At 33.2% G+C, this 23,405-nt stretch overlaps 1 protein-coding gene and 1 long non-coding RNA gene across 2 annotated transcripts; both read right to left on the bottom strand.

Annotated features, from left to right (window-relative positions):
- Window positions 1-3,019: 3,019 nt before the first annotated feature.
- Window positions 3,020-4,093, bottom strand: LOC145578022 (uncharacterized). The gene has a single exon (XM_081635428.1). It carries the CDS (start codon window positions 4,091-4,093, stop codon window positions 3,020-3,022), a length of 1,074 nt encoding a protein of 357 aa, XP_081491554.1.
- Window positions 4,094-15,579: 11,486 nt separating this feature from the next.
- Window positions 15,580-17,630, bottom strand: LOC145579207 (uncharacterized). The gene is made up of 3 exons (XR_014099089.1): window positions 16,924-17,630; window positions 16,651-16,772; window positions 15,580-15,896 (listed from the first exon to the last, which is right to left on the bottom strand). It is a non-coding gene; the product is annotated as an uncharacterized LOC145579207 (long non-coding RNA).
- Between the last annotated feature and the right edge of the window lie 5,775 nt (window positions 17,631-23,405).

Below are 23,405 nucleotides of genomic sequence, written 5' to 3'. Positions count from 1 at the left end.
ATTATATATAGTAAGAATAATTTCTTGTTTAAGGTGAGTTTAAAGATCTAAGGAATTAATAGTTTATGTAAAGAATGTTTAGGGATAAAGAGTAACTTACCATGTTCTAAAGGTCGCTAATGTAACATGTCTTACGTCTAGAATTAATTCCCTTTATTTAGCTCAAGTGATAGTATTTTTTAAAAGCTTTTCAACCATATCTCACAATATATTTTTCCAATTTTTCTATGATTTTTAATAATTTTTTTTCTTTCAAGCTATCTAAAATGTGAAAAGGCATGTTTTTCTCTTAATTACTTTTTAAAATTGTATTAATTATTTTTAAGAAACTAATGGTGTCATGGAACCTATATTATGTAATTTTAACTTATAAAATTTTAATTATTAAGAGTTCTTTTTAGAATGTCTTAATTTTATTTAAAGATGACTTTCGAAATAAAAGAGTTTTTAAGGAACTTTAATTTTATCTAAAGATGACTTTAGAAATAAAAAGTCTTAACAAACTTTAATTTTTATTTAGGATCGGATGATTTCAGAAATAAAAGATGTTTTAAGAAACTTTAATTTTATTTTAAGACGATTTTAGAAATAAAAATTGTTTATAATTTTGTGAACATTTTTTTCAAATCCATTTGTAACACAAGAATGAATCAAAACTTTACATACTTGAATATAAGGTTATGGCCTCATTTCCAAACATGAGGTTAAGATTAACTATTTCGTTGTATAAGGTTGTAATAATTATCCATCTACATAAAAAAAAAAAAAAAAAAAAAAAAAAAAAAAAAAAAAAAAAAATCCTATATCCCATTATAATTCCCCAAAGTTTGGATAGAAAGTGATGCACTAGGCCATTGGCTGTTGTGTAAGCTATCAGGTAGGGGGGAAGGGATACTCTCCTATTTTTCGTGTCTATGAGGATATTGCTAAAATATCGAGCTTTTTTAGTAGTTTTAAAATCTCGTATGTTAAGAGATTGTAATACGGTGTCACATCTTGTCGCGAGATGGGATACGAGTAGTAATGTAGAGTATGTTTGTATGAACTCGAACCTTCAAAGTAAATCTATTTTGGCAGAACTTGATTTGATTTAAGTTTAATAAAATGCCTGCTTGACAATGATTTTCAAAAAAAAAAAAAAAAATTCCTCAATGGATTAATTGACAATCGGATATGATTAAATAGTTTATTGTTCCCTTTTATTTGGAAGTAAGGCCTTGACAGGTGTCATGTTTTATTTGGCCGATTCCATTAGTCCAAACACATAACCCTTAAAACATTTTAAAAATTACCCTCGAGTAATTTTAAACCCAAAGTGAGATTATATAGTGAACCCTTATCGTTTCACTGCAAAAAAAAAAAAAAAAAAAAAAAAAAAAAAAAAAAAAAAAAAAAAAAAAACTCGACCCACTAAAAGAAGTCATCAATTGGGATGCATTTGTTGAATTGTCTTGTTCAAAAGACAGTTTTGGTAATCACTAATCAAGTGATTTTCCTCAACCAAGGTGGTCCATTCTATTTTTATGAGTGAATCCGTTAAAGATCACTAAAATCCCACTTACAAAAATGACGTTTATGTCAACTACCCAAATTAAAAAAAAACCAAAGGAATTGGTTATTTAAAACATGGCATCTGTCTGAACTACGAAGATTCTAATCCGTGAGTGAATTCAAAATCCCACTATGATCTGTACGTAGTGCAACTTCAGTGCTCAAACCTACCTTATATTAATTATTATACCATTTTATGTGACTAACATGCCTTAAAACTTGACTTTAAACAACGCATTAGTAAGAGCCCGTTCTTTAGAACGAAAGAGAAGACGAGTTCTGACGTTCGATTCTCTTAACCTAAATCCCGAACCCAAGACTGTGCCTTAAATTTTCTTTTCATGGAGTTAGCAGTTGATTTTTAGTTTTATTTCTTAAAATTGATTGTTTTACGATTTGTCCTTATTCGAGTAAAAATAAGGTGGCGACTCTAAGTTTTTAATTAAAAGTCTTATCAGACACTTAAGTAGAACCTTTATAGACTAATTTGTCCACTAAAAACAAAGTACCACAAAAGGTTCTATATGCACCATTAGAGGTTTTATATTCAATTTTTCGTATTTTCTTTTAACTAGGATAAAAAAAAAATTTAAAAAAATGAAACTTTACCAAGAATTGCACATAACGAAATTAATCAAGCCAATATAATTTTAGTTGTTTTTCATGCATAAACTAAAGATTTATAGCTACATACTATATAGTATGTACCATAATACCAAAATTTTGAAAGTACTTTTCCATATTTTATATTTCTTATGAATATATCCTTAAGTAAACACAATGGTTGACCCACAACTATTGTGGTTATAGGTTATTTTATTAATTTCTCCATCTTGCACCTCACCTATAACCACTCTTATACTCATTTAATAACCAATGTATCCCAATAGTTAACCACAACTTTTTGGATATACATTTTCTCTCTCCTACTTGTACCCAACCCCACCACACAATCTCTCTCTTAAAACCCTATCATATATAACTAATACACTTGGTTTATAATCACTTATGTTTAAAATTAATGCATTTTGAGATTTAATTAGTAAGTAATTAGTCGTTAATTAAGAAATGAACAATAATTGCAACTTTACTAAATTTGATAATAATAAAATAATACATATTCTATCAAATGACAACATTCTTTAAAAGATAACAACGAACCGTGATTAAGTACAAATACAATAATTTAATGTTATGATTACGCCTCCATTAACGCATATTATTTTGCCTACTATTAAAAGCGAATTTGAGCCACATATGTTCAACTAAGTCTTTTTTCAAGGCTTTATGCATAGCTTCATCACAAACACGAGCTCTCTTAGACATGTAATTTTCCAAACTAGCAATTCGGTTGTTGCTATTTTCGAACTGAAAAAGCTCTTCATTATTTCCATTACTTAAAGACACATTTGTAGCTTGATCATATTCATTTTGATCGTAATACATTTTATACGTATCTCTTTCATCTTCAACGGTCATATTGTGCATAATGATACATCCGCATTATTGCAAAACGAGCTTGTAGTACTCCAAAAGTACGCTCAACATCCTTTCGTCTAGCTTCTTGTTCTTTGGCAAAAAGACCTTCTTTTTCATTTTTTGGTAGTGATATTGTACGAATGAATACTGCCCTTTTAAGATATATACCATCAGTGAGATAATACTCTATATTATATTGACGGTCATTCACAACATAATTAATATAAGGTGCACGACCTTCAAAAACATCGTTAAACAAAGGGGATCTATCAAGAACGTTAATATCATTACGACGACCTGGTGTCCTAAAAAAAGCATGCCAGATCCAAAGATCATATGATGCCACAGCTTCCAAGATTAATGTGGGTTTTTTTGGTCTTCCAGAAAACATACCTTTTAATCGAAGTGGACAATTTTTCCACCACCAATGCATGCAATCAATAGAACCTATCATGCTTGGAAATCCTCGAAGTTCACCAATTCTTAGTAATCTTACCAGATCTTCTTCATTGGGCTTTCTAAGGTATTCATCACTAAAGTAAAAGATGGTTCCTTCCACAAAATGTTGTAGTGAATCTCTTGTAAGAAATGCAATAATTCGAATGTAATCATCCACATAATCAACAAAGGTGCTATAAGCTATTAGCCTCATAGCAGCTGTGCATTTTTGCAATCCGGAGGCACCAAATCTTCCTGTAGCATCTTGTATTTGCTGAAAGAAGGGATGCCATTCTTCTAAAGTTTGCTTTATTCGGAGAAAGATATGTTTGTTCATGCGAAATCTCCGACGAAATAACTGTGGAGGGAACACAAGATGGTCAGCAAAGTAGTCATTCCATAAACGATTGTGTCCATCCTCACGATCCCTTAGAATGGTGATCCTTGGTGCCCTTGGAACTTGATTTAACATTTGGTATACTTCAATTGGATTGGACATAAAAACTTCATCCATCATTCGGCTAACGAGACGGTTGGCTTGCCTTCGTCTTTCATATAGTTGTATTTGGCTATTTTCCGAATTGGAAGAGGAATTAGAAGAGTCAGAGCTTTCGTCGGATGACATGTTATTAAAACTAAGTTAATATGAGAATGGAAGGTAGAAGTTTTTTTGGGGAAAAAATGGATGGTTGATCGAGTGAAATGCATCTCATCCATCTTATAGAACCAATGTGTATGGTATGTAGTCATCTTTATTCTTTTATATGATAAATTTGAAGTCTTGCATGCATGCATTGATTCAGAAAGTAGTTCATAATTTTTCACTTATGTAGATGCATGCATTTGTATTGTCACTATCACCTTATCATTGTTATGTACGTAAAAGCAAATTAGTGTTACTATTTCCTTTTCAGTGTTAAGTACATCACTGTGCAGTATTTTTCACTATTACATTTTCAGTGTTAAGTATATCAGTGTCTAGTATCTAGTATTTGCTTTTCAGTGTTGGATACATCAATTCTTTTTCAGTGTAATGTAAATCAATGTACATCTTTTGTAGTGATATATCAAAGTCAATTGATGGGTTTATTCAGATCAATAATAATTATATGTTAATACATATAAAGCGTGTAATACGATTTTAAGACAGGACATGTACTTAACTTATTTTTTTTTATTAATAATGACATTACAATATAACATTCATTCATATCCTAAATCAACAACACATTAAAAGTTGCCAAACTAAAAATCAGACCTTAGTACTTAAAACAGAAAATTAAAAAAAATTATTTGAAATCAAGCAACATTAAAACTATAAGTGAAATTCTCTTTGGTAAACTTGTACTTTTTAATTTTCTCAGTGGTAAATGATTAAAAAAATTTATTATCATTGGTAAACTTTAATTAGTTATAATTATTCAATGGTGAATTTAATAATGTTATAAGCTTAAACCTAGTTAACTAAAGACTTAATGACTAATTAACCCTAATAACTTTTCCCCCAAAAGACTTCAATCCAAAAAGTGTTGCCCAACAACCAGAACAACCGCCCAGCAACCATAGCCTCCACCTAGCCTCCACCTAGCCGCCATTACCACCAGAACCACCACCTAACCGTCGACACCCACCACCAAAAATTGACCTAACTTCACCGCCCTCCCAATTCGCCCTAAACCCACCCGAAAAAACCTATCCTCCCCGAAAATCACCTCACCGAAAACCTATCCTCCATAGCCGGTCGTCACAACCCTTTCCCCTCCCTCGTCGGCCATCCCAACCCTTCCCCCTCCTTCACCATGCGTCGTTCGCTGCTGAAATCTCATCCAAAAAAAAAATGACGACTAGCTCTACCTTTCTCGGCGTTTCTATGGAGGCTTCAAACAGTGATCCTTCTTCTTCGTTGGATCTCTGATTTCTGTAATTTTCACCCTTATTTCCCCAAATTCAACTACAATGTTATTCAATATTTTAGGTTTGATTTTCTGATTAATTTGTAGGACAACAATTTACTCAAAATTCAACCCTAAGTACAACACAAAGGAAATTACAACAATCTGGAGGAGGAATTGTAGAAATTGAGGAGATTTTGAGTCGAAGTTCATCATTTAAGGAGTAGAGAATAAGGATTTGCGGGATTGTTTGGGGAAGAGTGGTGGTTCAAGAGGAAGGAGAGATGCGGCAGGGGTAGGGGAGGCCGGCGCATTAGCGAGGGAGGGCTGAGCACAGGAGTGGTGGGGGTGGGGAAGAGGTGGTTGGCCGGTGGTGATTGGGTGGGAGCTTGAAAGTGAGAAAGGTAAGGACTAAGGAGGAAGAAAGAGATGAGAAAGAAGATGATAGGTTGGGGTTAAATTAGGGCATTTTAGGAATTTTAATTTTTTTTTTATTAAAAAAAATGTTAACCATGGTTAAAATATTACATCAAATCATCATTAATGTTATCATTGGATTACTAAAAATAATTAGGGTTTACCAATGATAATAAATTTTTTTATCGTTTACCACTGAGACAATTAAAAAGTCTGAGTTTACCAAAGAGAATTTCCCAAACTATAATCAACCATACACTAATACATCAGTCTGAGGGGAACAACTTCTTCAACAAATTGCTCCTTAGTTCTTGATTTTCCGAAGATAAGTTTGGCTTTGAATCGAGGTGTTTAAATAACTCCATATTAATTTTTCTTTGCTTCCTTGCTTCTTTCTCCCTTTCTAGTTGCAACCTTGTAAGTTCCACTTGATTTTCAGATTGCCTTATAAGGTTCATGTTCTAGGCAATGTCCAACCATTGCTTCCATGCTTGTAACACCCCCAAATCTCCCTCTATGAAAATACTATTATAATACGTATAAGAATACCGTAGAGATGGACTTAGGCGTATTACCGTCGCGTGATTATGCAAGGCTACTCAAACTTACTAATTAAAAACCAATACTTTGCAACGGAAAACTTCAATACTCTTTCTTTATTAATGAAAACCATAAATAGTAACTATTGTCATGAGTACTCATAATTAAAACAAGGACCAACATTCCTAATCTAGATGAAGATATTCTCGGGACTCTATATGCTCAGATATTGACTCCACCTGAAATTAGTCAACAATGTTTACCATTAAGGCAAACAGCAAACCAAAACAAATAAGAAATACGAATTAGCAAAATATGCTAAGTACAATAAGTGCAAGATAGTTAGACTCAATTTATTAGCAAACATTAGGGCTGGCAAACGGATCAGGTCGGGTCGGGTTCATGTTCGGGTCAGCTGATTTCGGGTCAGCGCGAGCTACCCCCCAACCCAAACCTGATCCATTTAAATTTTCGGGTTGAAAACCCCAACCTGAACCTAATATTTTCGGGTTCGGGTCAACCCGAAATTGACCTTATTTGACCTAAATTTTTATTGGGGTTAAAATCAGGTTCCTTTGACCTGAAATTGACCTAACCCAAACCTGATATTTTCAGGTTCAGGTCAACCCGAAATTGATCTAAACAATTTCTTTTTTTCATTTCAAACACAAGTTGATTCATAGGTTAAGCGTTTTAATTCAAACCAAAATTAAATAGCGTAGTCTAACAGAGTAACAATCCTAATTAACAATTACAAACCAATAAAAAATGTAATTAACTAATTACAAACCAATTTCAAAAGATACTAAGGTTTTTATAACACAAATTACATTTCTCAAACAATAACAGAAGATGCAATAAAATTCTAATTTGGATTAAGATCGGGCGATGTTGTGCGTGTCATCCTTGTTCACCACCTCAAACTTCATAATTATTGATCACACAACATTTCCAATTACTTTCGGCCAAACCTATAAAGCAAAACAACACTAATATAATTAAAACATGCATATGATCTAAATCAGACTAGCTATAACTAGTAAGATCTAAATTAAAACATGCATGCTCATGAAAAACAGAAATCAACAACAAAACTAGCATGTAAAAAAAAGAAAAAAAACAGAAAATAAATTAAGAAGCAAGATACCTTGATTGATGAAGGAGAGGATCTGAGGAACGCGTCTCATGGAGGAGTGAAGGAGTCAAGTCGTGAAGGAGATGATGAAGTACTTAAATTTCAACAATAATGGAGTACTCGTATTTAACAATGGCGAATGGATTTTAAGGTTTTTGAGGAGAGAGAAAATTTAAGAGAGAGAAGGTTGTAAAACGGCTGAAGGAAATGAGGGAAAAGAAGAGGACTTCTAGGGTTTTGATAATACATATGGAAGCCTCTTTAGTGAATTAGGCTTGGCTATTAGAAATTTAGAAGGGTTTATGATTTTTTTTTTATAACTTGAATTATTTAGGGTTATTATCTCGGGTTATCAGGTCGGGTTAGGGTTGACCCCACCTCATATTGACCTGAATTTTTTTTTTTTCGGGTTAAGTGGGTCGTTTTCGGGTTGAGATTTTCAACCTTAACCTAACCCATTTAATTTCGGGTTCGGGCTCGTGTCGACCCATTTAAGTTTTCGGGTCGACAATCTCGACCCTGACCCGCTTTTTTGGGTCGGGTTCGGGCCGGGTTTTCGGGTCGGGTCAGCTTTTGCCAGCCCTAGAAAACATTCTTTCAAAGCCGATTCCAATAATTATTCCAATAAATTGCAAAACTCGTGATTCAAAACCGATAATCAATATTCTCAAACAATTTTAATAACTTAATAATAATGATTAATAAAATCAATTATTTCAAAAAACTCAATCTCCTCTCTAAGTGTGCACATCCCCCTCCCCCAAACTAGTCTCCTACTATTTCAAGGCTATTCTTGGAGAAAGACTAGGTCATACAAAATCCATAGTCTTTAATAAATTCGCATAGCGGGATTAGTATTGTAACACCCCCGATTTACTAATTAATAATAAACAATAATTAAAGGAAAAATAAACAATATTTTAATAAAATAGCGGAACCATAAACCTAAATCGGAGGTATTACCGCCACACTCGACAACCTGTCAAGTGCTAAGGCTTACAAAATCCCCATAATTGCAACTCAATAATCTACGTGAGCTACTTATACAACTTAACAAACTCATTATAACATACTTATCGAAACACTTGAGCTCCTTTAGCTACGATCACTTGATCAACCTGCTTAGAAAATCTTGACTGCTCACCATTAAGGACAAATTCCAAAATAGATCGTCGCAGGGCCACCATAAGAAAAAGACATGGCCGCAAACACAAATAGCACAACAAAACAAACAACACACACGTCAGCAAAAAGCTGAGTAATCATCACATATCAGAATACAAAGAATAATATAATAATTAACATTACTAGCTCAATTAAACAATGTAGTTCAAAACTACATTACACATTGTACTCTAAAAATAACCTTTGTCTGACTCAACCTCGAATAATAATATACAATCCTTCACTCAATTAACTCATAACCAATAAGTATGCCAAGCTCTTTGTTCTATACCTAGCCTTGGACGTGGGTAATTCGAATAAATAAACCAACAAGTATAAAAACTTGAATACTCTCAATAACTAGAAAACACCTTGAACCAGACCGCATACGGGTCAAATCCCACTGTAGGGGACCATAGAAAAATATAAATAAAGATTGTACCTCATTCTTAACTCATGATCATTATCTCATTACCAACATGCCAAGGACTAAGGTCTATAACGCCGAGCCTCAAACTAATAACAAAATAATAATACTCAACCTTTTGATCTCATAAACTGATCAAATAATCATTCACAAGCTAGTTTATAATATCTCAATAATGGCACATGTTCCCAAATAACATAACAATTTAATTCATAAATATCTCAACTCTTAGGGCAATAATACTAGCACCAAAAATTAATTAATTCTCAACCCAAAATAATACTCTACATTTATAACCCTAAACCTCGATAAAACAATACTTCCTATAGCAGCAACATTAAAACCCCTAGAAATAATTAATCATAAACAATAAAAGTAATACGATACTCATATCCAATCAAATCATATAATACCAATAATCAATCATATACATATACAAACTTGATCACACGAATTACAATTATAAAATTTACACATAATAATAATACAGAGTACAACCAATAAACAAATTATAACCAAACAATTCTAATATTTTTAATACAATCACATTATAATCAAGCAACTCCAAAAGATCGATAGTGTGTTACCTTTTGGAAAGCCAAGGTAAGGCGTGTTGTTGGACGAAACCATGAAAAATACGAGCAGTAAACATATGATCATAGTGGTGAATATGAATTAAAGATACTTGGAGTTTTAATTGTGAGCATGATCTCATGATGAAGTGGAAAGGAAAGATCAAACTAAACTAAGAAAATGATTCACGCATAAACACCAACTAAATCAATCATAAGAGAAAAAGGTTTATTTGGCTGCACACCTACGCTACATAATTTTTTAGATAAAATAACTCATTTTTAGGGTTTAAAAGTATTTATAGGTTTCATAAAAAGAGTCTTACTAAAACAAACTTGGGTTTAATAATATAGAGTTTTATTTGAACAGAAAAAGAGTTGTAAAACTCTTTTTTTTTTAGCGTAAAATATATATGTAAATAAGGAAGGTTACTTAACAATTAAAAATAACTTGATTTATTTATAAAACTATTATACACATAAAATCATAAAAAATCCGGGTATTACAATCTACGCCCCTTATAGAAAAATTTAGGGTATTACAATCTACCCTCCTTAAAACAAGTTTCGTCCCGAAACTTAAAGAAGAAAAATAAAATACTTTATATTGTACACAAAAATAAATTTGTACAAAATTTTTCCTTATAATATATATGTAGATAGAGTACTAAAATATTAGGGGTATTACAAATATAATAAACATGCTTGTAAAGCTTTTTAAATAATCAATAAACCTCTTTAACTCAATAATTCCAATAAATAACTCAAACTCCATTTTAATTAAATTCAACATGCTTTTAAATCAAGCCTTTAATACATGATAAATAATATTAAATCATTCAAGACATGATATGAAAATCAATACTCCAATTTATTTATTAAAACCAATGGTTTTATTTCATAAATCATAATTCAATTCAATTAAATTAAATTATCATAAAAATCATATAAAACATGCTATTTCAATCCAATCAATTTCAACGGTATCAAGCCACCTAAACGTACATTTGATCCTTTCTAGCAATCACACAAAGAACTTCAAGAACTCTAGTCAAACACACCCTACAAATAAATATAACCTTAATTAATATAAGGTCAACAAATAACCACAACAATTAAATTAAAAACCCCCAACTATATGTACATGAACCTTTTAAATTATTTTCTCATATATATGAATAAAAATATGATTTAATTAATTAAAACTACTCATAATAATTTTTATAAATCGCTCATAATAATAATAATTAATTAAATAAGTGAAGAGAAGAAGAAAAGGTAGAAAACCAAAGGAAAAGAAGAGGAGAGGTGGTGGACAGCGTCGGTGGCAAGTGGCGCTGGGGGGGAAGGTAGTGTTTGGTGGTGGTGGTTGGCGCAAGAAAAGAAAAGAAAAGGAGAAGAGAATTAAGAGAGGATTAAGAGAAAATTAGGAGAATTGGTTCGAGTGTTTAGTCATGAATCAATGGGTATTTATAGGTTAGCTCATGCATGAATTATGGTAGGAAAATGTAGGAAGAATAATAGTAAAAAGAATTAAGGAATTACTTGGAGAAGAGAATAAAGAAATATGAAAAAGTTTTGATATTAAGGTGATTAAGGATAATAAAATTAAGTAAAGTATGTTGTCAAAGATTACTTGGGGAATAATCAAGGAAGATATAAGGTAGGAAAATAAGATGATCAAATATTTAAGAGATGAAAATATAAAATTAAGGAAAATAAGATATTTTTAGGAGATAATTAAAAATACAATTTACCAAAATAAATCACCCAAAAATCCATCATGGTGGCTGAAAATTTGAGTTTTCCTAAGCTCATATTTTCGGACTTCTCTTTAGATATTTAGAGAATTAATTTGCTAGTTTTAAGGAATTAAAAATAATTGTGTAAATAATATTTATTGTATAAAATAATTAATTAATAAAATACAAATTATTCACTAAATAAAATAACTAAGAAAAACAAATTTTCTATACATAGAAAATCCAAAAATCATAGTCTTAGATTAGGAATTTTCGGCCATCTTAAATAAATAATAAAATATATTTTATTTAATCAAAATATCCGAAATATATATAAATAATCCGGTTTTTAAAATAAGTTAAATGGATAATAAATCTTATTCAAAATCTAAAATAATAATTATGTTTCATAATACTTTTGACACCAAAATTCAAATATCATTTTGGTTCCAAAATTCAAATAGTAAGTTAAATTACTAAAATACCCTTTTTAGGAAATAATAATTAATTAATTTAAAAAATACGTATCAAAATACGGGGTATTGCAATGCTCCAAGTGGCATGTTTTCCATCTTGCTCTTTCCTTTGTTTTTGCTAGATCGTTGCTAGAAGGGAAGCCTGAATACCTAATATCACCACTGATTGGTGTTTCTGGGTTTGATGAAGATGAGTAGTTGCCAGCTTCATTGATACGTGATCTCTTTGAGTCACTTCCTTGAGTGAATGTCTTTTGTTTGCATTTTTTTAACAGTATCTTCACTTGGTTTTCACGCATAATGTTGTATCAAGATGTCCCAAATATGCTTGTCTTGAAAGTTTTTAGACATCAATGATGTCTTTGTTTTGTCGGCAGCATATATACCATATGCTGCCTTCATAACATCTTCATCATTCTGACCACTTCCCCTCCCTGATTCAACATGAGCATGTGAACCATTTTATTATTAATTTATAATATATTAAAAAACATTCCTAATACAAGATATGTGTCACATGACACCCTTCACATGTATTAGAAATTTAGAAGTATGCCACATCACTGTAATATGTCATGTCATCCATTTTACTATTAACATCTTTCTATAGTAATAAAAATATTTATCACAAGGTTTGGACACAAGACCAATAAAATGAATAATGGTCTTACCGCCTTTGCTATCTTTTAATTATGTTTCATATTTAATCATAATACACTAAATACTTTAATTTGCACAAAACATCAACTTGAGAGCGATTTTTTTTTAAGAGTGTTTATTTAGTTTTATTAGTTATAATTACTCACTTATTATTTGTAATTATATAGTTTATGATTTTATAGCTCAAATAATATGTTTTGATATTCAAAGTAAATCATGGTGCATCGCCCGGGCCACACACTAGTTTAGAACATGAAGCATTAGTCATTCTCCAACGGTTTCTAAGTTGCTCATTTGTACCCCTCATTTTCAACAAATCTTCTTGTGTTACCCCGTCAGTACCTTCTTTGAAACACCTTTGTTGGTATAGTCTAACATTATTATACATTTCCTCAATTTTCCTCTAAAAAACATCCCCCTTTTGGTTAGGGTTAGTTTTTTTTTTTATTTTTTTATTTTGACTAATCTCAAGCTAAGCCTTCACAAGAACCACATCTTCAGCTTTTGACCAAAACTTTGTTCTTCCATATTGATTGCCTCCTTCATGACCTCTTTCATTGCCTTCGACTTCTTCAACTTCTTGTTCATTGTTGTCATCTGATGTGTTAAACGTGTATGAGCAATCGAAACTCGGAAATGCACCATCACCTTGTGACATATATAGGAAAATGTTGGGACATGGGAAATGTTGAATCACCTTGAGAGATTTGAATATTCTCAAAAGATGGGATAACATTTTGAGAATATGAATAATTAGGATTTTGTGGTGGTTGAAAAGGAAACGAAGTGAAAGTACTTGGATTTGAGAAATTTAGATTTTGTGAACCATAATTTGAAAATTGTTGAAAATTTGTATCTAAATCTGAGTTGAGATCAATTGGAAGCTTAGAATAGTAAGGTAGTATATTTGAATTATTTTGGGGTTGTGATGAGTTTTGAGACTTTGTAGGTTTTTTTTTTTTTTCCTGTTAGATTTTGGAATATTTATCTCTACACAATTTGATTTACAAGAGAGTAATATTCACTCTCATAAAAATAGTTTCAAAATACCACAATATTGGGCTCATTTTATAGAGGAAAAAAAAAAGAGCCATTGGTTTTTTTTTTTTTTTAGAATTATATTTTAAAAATTATGGCCGTTACAAAAATTACAATGGTTATAAATTCAGAATAAATCTTAGCCATTGATCAAATACATGAGTGTCACAATCTCCTTGTGCCACATCATCATGGGTAGACATGAAAACCATCAAGTTACAATATTTTATTCCATGACCACATGCAAATAACTGGTTATTCCTATAACCTGGTTATTGCAAATTTTCCCCAATATTTTATCTCTCTTCATTATTTTTATTACGTTTTACACTTTCTCTCTCCTATTAACCAACCCCAAAGGTTAATGGTTGTGCATGCTCTAACAATAATGTGAGCTTATTTTGTTGCGCTCTTATAGTAGTGCACATACTCCCTCCGTATTTTTTTAAGTGTTACAGTTTGACCGCCACATAGTTTTAGGCAATTTAATTGACTTAAAATAAGAGGTAAATGGGGTAGATGGAGTATTAAAAAATTGTAAAAGAAAGATAGTGGGGTTAATAGTTTATTGAAAAGTAATGAATGTGAGAAGAAAGATATAATAAAAAAAGTAGTAGTGGGTTTGGGTGGGGACCATGAGAGGAGAGAGATATAATATTTTAATGTAGCTTTTTGCCAAAAAAAGAAGTGTAGCACTTATTAAAACACGGCCGGATTTGGTAAGTGTAACACTTATTAAAACACGGAGGGAGTACCTTTTTTTTTGTAATATACTTTTAATATGGGGATGATGTTAAAGTAGTTTTTATTAGGATGTAGATTAACCTTAGAACCACTAATACTATTATAGAACCTCTAATGGTATTAGAGGTTCTTCATTAAGTAGAAATAGCATAAGCGATTTTATATTAAATAGCGGTTCTATACTAAAAAAGAAAAAAAAATCAAAGCTAAATCCGAGCTTACGTGGATGGTATTGTGAAAAATAGTGTTAAAAACCAACATATGCAAGGAATTAATATAGGATATAGCATTATTTACGATATAAAAGTGGGTGAAAAACAAAGAAAAATTGCCAGAATAATCCGACTTTTGGGGCGTCCGCTAAAAATAATCTCACCTTTGGATTATTTTTAAATAATCCCACCTTTACACCTCTTCCGCTTTAAATGGTCTCAAACTGTCATATAACTTGCTATACAAGTTATTCGACACGTGTCAGCTTATGATTGGTAAAAAAAATAATTAAAAAAATAAAAAAACAGAAAAAAAAACCCCAAACCCAGATTCCGACGGCCCAGCCACCGGCCCCAAACCTAGATTCCGGCCACCATTTCCCTACCCCTCCCCGATTCCGACCACCAACTCCTTTCCCCTTCTCGATTCCGATTACCCCCTACACCCCCAGTTTCCGGCCAACTCGACCCCAGCACCAGCCACAACACCTATTGCTACTACTGCTCCTTTGCAAGCGCACCAACAACCGCCTGCAGACACCTAGAGCAACCACACTAACCTCCCTGCCCACAATTCCGACCGCGCTGACCTCCCCTCACTAGTACAAAAACATTCATTTGCGTCACTCATTTAGGGTGTATTTGCGTCGCTTCTACGAGCGACGCAACAGCTCGCGACACAAATGACACAAAGTCATTTGCGTCGCTCCTATGAGCGAAGCAAATAAGAGTTATTTGCGTCACTCCTTTAACAAACGAATGATGCAAATGACTCACAAATGTAATAAAATAAAGTTATTTGCGTCACTCGTTTGCTAAAGGAGTGACGCAAATGATTCAATAAATGTTATAAACTTGAGTTATTTGTGTCACTTGTATTATAAATGAGTGATGCAAATGATTGGTTTGAGGAAGAGAAAATGAGTTATTTGTGTCGCCTTTTTATTCAATGAGTGATGCAAATGTGTTTTTTTTTTCAAATCTATACATTAAAAAACATTATTTTATTTTTCCATTAATATACTGTAATGTTATAATGTAAGACAAAATTAAATAATAATAAAGTCATTAAATCAAGTATATATTTCGGCATAATTTCCTTTATATTCTGGCCTACCCATAAATTTGGGAATGACGGCAATGTAATAATTAACAACCTTTCAAAAAGTTTACAACTCAAAATTATTGGTATCATCAACCAACACAAGAACAAAGACCAACCCAAAATGTTGGTAACCCAAATACATTTATTTCAACCCTAAGAACTAAAACAAAAAAAAAGTCAAACAAATAAATGGATTTAGCTAAATTTAAATCTAAATTTCAACGTTGATCATAAAATAGTATGACTAAATATCTCGAACCTCATTTATCTCCTCCCCATTATAAGGTATTGTTCTTGAAAAATCCTGTTAACACAACACAAAAACAAAAACTAATCAATTCAAGAGTGTAGCCAATTTAAAATAAATTGATGAATTAGTAATGAAAAATCAGACAACACATACTAATAACACATAGTAGCCACATCTCACGTCCTCCCAATTTTTGATGACACTACACGAGCGCATCTTAGCCACAAAGTCAGCAGACTCATTCAACTTATTTCAAACAAGATAAAAACTAAACATGAAAAATAAGAATACTAATCATTTTCACCACATTTTAAGGAAAAAAAATCTCAGATTAGAACTTATTTCACAATCTTCATCATTTTTATTAATCAATATACATGCAACAAAATACTCAATGTACCTTATTCTTCAAGAACTTCATGTCATACACTTTCATAACCCAATACATGTATTGAAAAAATATAGCTAATTACAATATCAAAGAGTACATAGAATCCTACAAAAATATATCTTTAACTCTTAAGCTAGTGAAATTATTACTGTAGTTCAAAATCCACCTCAGAAATGCCACAAGTTGAGTATACTGAAATTTAGATTAGCAAGAGTGTATAATGAAACTCTAGATTGTGAAACCGATTTCGGTAATGAAGAACTAGATTATGCCGCTTCAATTGTAATGTTAAATTACCTTTCATATGAGAGAAATCAAGTAAGAAAGTAACTAATACCTCAAATTATAGAATAATTAAACTAGAAAATTCACTGAATAACAATAAGATTAGAGTTAATATGAATATAAGAGAGAAACCTTTACATTATCCCCTACAATTCACAAACAACTTAACAATAAAATAGCTCTCCGCAACAAATTGCCCATTGCACCAAGCCACACCACCGCACTCACCACCGACCACAAGCCACCTGCTACACCTGCACCAAGTAATTCACTGATCTAACTTTATATCTAGATACAAACACTCAATTAAACAAGAACAATTGCTCAAAATACCGTGAAATTGTGATAGATTTTGTGAAGTCAAGGTTTACATTAAATGAGAAATTAAAAAACTCACTCACGAACCTCAATTTTCTTCTCGATCTCCTCCTCTTTCGCCCATCGAACTCAAAAAAGCAGAACGAGTGAGAACTTTAGCAACTTTTGAACAAATCTTCAAGTTGACGACCTCAGCCACTCCACTCCAACCAAACCCCACACCGCCACACTCACTACAAAGTACCAGCAATCTCCCTCGCATATTTACCACTGCAGCGGCACCCAAATCCCAACCAACTTAGTAGTGCTGCCACCGCATAAATCAGCCAATGCTGCCCCTGCTAACCATCAACAGCAACACCAACAAGCAACAATCCCCTGCTAGCCTCAATTTAGGGTATTTCATCTCGAATATCAGCGGTTTTAATAGTTCGAATTTCTCGGGTGGTTTGGGTCGATTTTTTCTCAAAAATAGGGTGTTTTGCCTCGGATTTGCTTGAATATTGGGGGTTTTGGATTGGATATTCTGGGGTTTTCAATTAGTGGTCGAATTTGTTGATTTTGGGGTCAAATTTGTTGGTTTGGGGTAGAATTTATCAGGATTTTGCTGTTGAATTCACTAGGTTTTGCGATACGAACGACAACAAGGCAGCGCTGGGGATTCGGTTAGTTGGACAAATTTCTTGAGGTTTTGATGTTGAATTTTTGGGGATTTTGCAGTTGAATTTGCTAGAGTTTTGAAGTTCGAACGACGACATGGCGGCGAGAGTATTTTATATTGAATGTGAGGAAGCATTGAGTGGGTCGTAAACTCGTAATCGTAATAGTCATTTGCGTCACTCAATAAAGAAAAAAGTGACGCAATTTACTCACAAAGTTATTTGCGTCACTTGTCAATAAATGAGTGACGCAAATAACATTATTGTTTACGTCGTTTCTATTTTTGAAAGCGACGCAAATATAAGTAAGCTGAAATATATCAGACTTTTGCTTCGCTTTATAGTTAATGTCCGACGCAAATTACTTATAGTGAAGCTAAAATATATCATTTGCATCATTTGTTTCTACGAGTGACGCAAATAAGGCGACGCAAATGAACATTTTTCTACTAGTGCCTATTGTCACATGTTTTTTGGGTCGACCTAGGCAAGGCCATCGACCACCCCGCATGGGCACGCAAGGCCTTTGGGATCTCATTTGCCTACGTGAGCAAGTGCATGCTCGATTCGAGAAGAACGAGCCAAGTGAGGCCAAGATGGCTCACAAATATGTTTAAGGCTTGTGAGGTTATCACGGATAACCACCAAGTGCTTAGGCCAAGTTGCTAGCAAGAGCTTGGTCAGCTAGGCCTTGGGCCTATGGCTAGCATGCGTGCGTGCGGATCAAAAGAACCTCGGAGTGTTTGGATGAGAAAAACTCCATAACAACCTTTGGTATTGATTGAGGGGACTTATTAGGACTCTAATAGATCATTCATGGCGATAGGGCCAAGGTTGGGTTCAAGGATTGGGCTTGAGAGCCCATTATTATGTTATTGTCAGTTAGGTGTTCACTAGTATTTCAAAGAATGGGCTTGAGAACCGACTCAATAGTCCCGACTAGGACGGATGTGGGGTGACCAGCAAGGGCCTATGGCTTACTACGGTGCATGATAGCTCGATGGTGCGTGGTTTAACAAAGGGTTGCTCTTGGGATCATGTTAAGGTGTCTGTATGGTCCACTATTATGGTGGAGACCGTGGTGACTCCGGCCAGTGGCGGAGGGAGAAGGGGACAATGGGGGAAAGTTGTCCTCCCTTTCTCTTACCCAAAAAAAAAAAAAAAAAAAAAAAACTTCAAGTTATTTTTTTATTAAAAAAAAACAAAAAATGAGCAAACTTGTTATAAAATATGTTAATAATAGATGGTCATTATAGCTTGTAAATATCACTTTTATGACTATCTTAAGTATGGTTGTAATAGCACACTTGTAATCCTCCTTTGTCATTAGGTCACATTAACCCTCTCATGAATGGACTCTTTATTGTCCATATAGGTTACAATGTTCTATCATGTATATATATAGGTGACTAATGAAATGAATGAATATAGACATAACACTATTACCTCTCTACATCTCTCTCTTATTCTCCCTTTCCCCTTATTTTATAATACGTTATCAGCACCATTGCTTTACCTAACAAAAGTCGGAGGAAAACATAGTCAAATATCATAACACGTTATCACGGGAACAAAATCATCTACTACGTATGTAGGTTTTTTTTTTATGTATACTATTTTAGATTCTTACAAATTTTGATGAATTATGTCACATGTTTACGTTAGCTATAATCATGAATTATGTCACTTTATTTTGCCGCAAGTATACTGCATTGTTGTGCTGCATTGTTATATTATTTTGCCAATATTGCTATGCCGCATTGTTATGTATGACTTTGCTATAATCACGAATTATGCTGCATTGCTACATACACGCTACTATATTTTATTATGGTTGCTATTTATTCAATATATTACCACGTACACTTTATTACGATCCGTGCAATGCTCTTGATTAGTGTTTCCCCAGTTTACTTGTTTGGTTAAGTAAATATGATTATTATACATATTAATATAGGATCTTAATGTTAACAATTCTTTATATTATGTATCTTTTGGATACTGCTTAATTTTTATTTGTTTATCTTGCCATTACTTTTTTTTATTATCAACCATTATATTTTGGTTTGTATCTGTTTGATGTTTTATGAGATCTAATTTTGAATATTATTTTATATAGTGAAATATGTCGAACCTTGCCAAGCTTGAATTTGTGGCCCTCGATATTACCGGAAAGAATTATCTATCATGGGTGTTAGATGCTGAAATACACCTAGATGCTAAAGGCCTTGGTAAAACCATTAAGGAGGCTAATGAGGCAACACCTCAAGATAAGGATAAAGCCATGATTTTCCTTCGCCATCACCTCCATGAAGGGCTCAAAAATGAATATTTAACTGTGAAAGACCCACAAATCCTTTGGAGTAATCTAAAGGAAAGGTATGACCACCAAAAAACAGTAATACTCCCTAGAGCTCGTTATGAATGGTTGAATTTGAGATTACAAGATTTTAAATATGTTAGTGAATATAACTCAGCTATGTTTAAAATAACTTCTCAATTGAAATTATGTGGAGAAAATATTACTGATGCAGAAATGCTTGAAAAGACATACTCCACTTTCCATGCTAATAATATTGTCCCGCAGACACAATATAGAGAAAAAGGTTTTAAAAAATATTCTGAATTAATATCTTGTCTTCTTGTGGCTGAGCAAAATAACGAGCTGTTAATGAAAAATCATGAATCATGTCCTACTGGCTCTACTCCATTCCCTGAAGCGAATGTGACAACCCATAACGGGAAAGAAACTAAAAAGAGAGACCATTATTCCAGTAGTAGTGGTCGAGGTAGAGGTCGTGGTCGCGGTCGTGGCCAATGGCGTGGTCGCGGTCGTGGGCGTGGTTTTAGTGGATATGGTAGAGGTCGTGGAGGTCATTACACAAATTATCATTACCACCAGAAGTGGGAACGTAGGGATGATAAAAAGAAAAATGAGACCAATATATGTTACCGTTGTGGAGGAAAAGGCCATTGGTCTCGGGTTTGTAGAACTCCAAAGCATCTTATTGAACTTTATCAAGAATCATTGAAGAAAGGAAAGAAAGTTGAGGCAAACCTTGTTCTTGAAGATGGTGAAGGTGATTTTGATTTTGGCAATGCAAATCATTTCGATGTTGCTAATTTCCTTATTTCCCCGGAAGGGAATAATTTTGATTTCGGCAGTACAACTCATTTAGAAGTTGGTGATTTCTTCAATGCCCCGGAAGGGAATAATTAAATTTATATTATTTTATGTCAACTTTAAGTATTAGACTTTATTTAGTTATTTACTTATGTTATTTTCTATGGTTGTAATAAGGACTTTATATGTTTTATGAATTTATAAACTATTTGGGTGTTTTTATTGAATTATTTATTTTATCATCTTTATTTTTATGCTTAATATTTTGACATATATTTTATTTCATGAAGAACATGGATATTACTCAAGTTCAGTTTGCTATAAATGGTGAAGAATTATGTCTTGCTGATAGTGCAACTACTCATACAATACTTAGAAATAAAAAATATTTCTCTCATTTGATGATGAAAAGGATTAATGTGAGTACCATATCGGGTAGTACAAATATCATTGAGGGCTTCGGAAGAGCCACTATAAAATTGCCTTTGGGAACTGAAATTAAAATAATTGATGCTTTATACTCCCCATTGTCTCAAAGAAATTTATTAAGTTTTAAGGATATTCGCAACAATGGTTATCATATTGAGACAATCAATGAAGAAAATAGCGAATTCCTTCAAATCACAAGTATAACTCAAGGCACAAAACATGTTTTGGAGAAACTCCCTACATTCTCCAGCGGTTTGTACTACACAAAAATCAATACTATTGAAACTCATGCTATAGTAAACCAGAAGTTTACTGATAATTTTGTTGTTTGGCATGACCGGTTAGGCCATCCCGGTTCAATAATGATGCGAAAAATAATTACGAATTCATGTGGACATTCTTTGAAGAGCCAGCAGATTCTTCATAATAATTTTTCATGTGCTGCTTGTTCAGTAGGCAAGTTAATAATTCGCCCATCACCAGCTAAAATTAATTTTGAATCAATTAGTTTTCTGGAACGTATACAAGGAGATATTTGTGGGCCCATACATCCCCCACGTGGACCATTTAGATATTTTATGGTTTTAATTGATGCATCAACTAGATGGTCACATGTGTCCTTGTTATCAACTCGTAACCTGGCGTTTGCGAGATTACTTGCCCAATTGATTAAGTTACGGGCACATTTTCTAGATACTCCTATTAAGACTATTCGGCTTGATAATGCTGGTGAATTTACATCTCAAGCTTTCAATGATTATTGCATGTCCATTGGGATAAATGTTGAACATCCTGTAGCACATGTTCATACACAAAATGGTCTGGCTGAGTCATTAATTAAACGTCTTCAGTTAATTGCTAGACCATTGCTTATGAAATCCAATCTCCCAATTTCTGCTTGGGGACATGCAATATTACATGCAGCAGCACTAATTCGCATTAGGCCAACAAGTTATCATAAGTTCTCCCCATTACAATTGGTTTATGGTCAGGAACCAAATATTTCCCATCTAAGAATTTTTGGATGTGCGGTTTATGTTCCAATAGCTCCACCACAACGCTCTAAGATGGGTCCTCAAAGGAGGTTGGGAATATATGTTGGGTTTGAATCCCCGTCAATAATTAAATATCTTGAGCCTACAACAGGGGATTTATTTACGGCTCGTTTTGCAGATTGTCGTTTTAACGAGTCACTTTTCCCAACATTAGGGGGAGAAAAAAGAGAGCTGGAAAAGGAAATTAAATGGAATGAATTATCATTATCCCATCTTGATCCTCGAACTAAACAATGTGAACTGGAAGTTCAAAGATAATTCATTTACAAAGTTTAGCGAATCAATTGCCAGACTCGTTTGCTGACCCAAAAAGAGTGACCAAGTCACATATTCCAACTGTAAATGCTCCATTTAAAATAGATGTCCCGGAAGGACAAAATAAATTTGCTAATGAGTCTAAACCACGTCAGAAACGTGGAAGACCAATAGGTTCCAAAGATAAGAATCCTCGGAAAAGAAAAGGAGCATTGATTGATGATGGTCAAATTGAAGAAACAATTTCCGAAGGATCTCCAGAAGAGAATTTAGACATGATACAGGAAGAAATTCAGGTACCTGATAATGAAGAAATTTCAACAAACTATATCATGTCTGGAATTACATGGAACCGAAATCAAATCGACGTCGATGATGTTTTTGCATGCAATGTAGCATTAGATGTCATGGATAATAATGAGGATCATGAACCAAAATCCATTGAAGAATGTAGACAAAGAAATGATTGGCCAAAATGGAAAGAAGCAATTGAAGCAGAATTAAAATCTCTTGAAAAAAGAGAAGTATTCGGACCTGTAGTCCGTACACCTGAAGGTGTAAAGCCAGTGGGATATAAATGGGTCTTTGTGCGAAAGAGAAATGAAAAGGGTGAAGTTGTAAGTTATAAGGCACGCTGTTGCACAAGGATTCTCACAAAGACCTGGTATTGATTATGAGGAGACATATTCTCCTGTGGTGGATGCAACTACTTTTAGATTTTTGATTAGTCTGGCAATAAGAGAAGGACTTGACTTACATTTGATGGATGTAGTCACAGCTTATTTATATGGCCCACTGGATAATGACATTTACATGAAGCTCCCAGAAGGATTCAAACTGCCAGAAGCAGCAAAATTTAGTTCTCGAGAACATTTCTGTATTAAATTGAACAAATCTCTTTATGGATTGAAACAATCTGGGCGTATGTGGTATAACCGTCTAAGTGAGTATTTGTTAAAAGAAGGTTATAAGAATGATCCTATCAGCCCATGTATTTTTATAAAGAAATTTGGATCGAGATTTGTTATAATTGCGGTGTATGTTGAT

This window comes from Chenopodium album, chromosome 14, assembly GCF_948465745.1.
Source record: "Chenopodium album chromosome 14, dcCheAlbu1.1, whole genome shotgun sequence".
NCBI lineage: Eukaryota > Viridiplantae > Streptophyta > Magnoliopsida > Caryophyllales > Amaranthaceae > Chenopodium > Chenopodium album.
This window is presented reverse-complemented; position numbering and strand designations above follow the sequence as displayed.

Excerpts from the sequence above, each read along its gene's own strand:
- LOC145578022 (XM_081635428.1), bottom strand. The coding sequence starts at position 4,093 with ATGTCATCCGACGAAAGCTCTGACTCTTCTAATTCCTCTTCCAATTCG.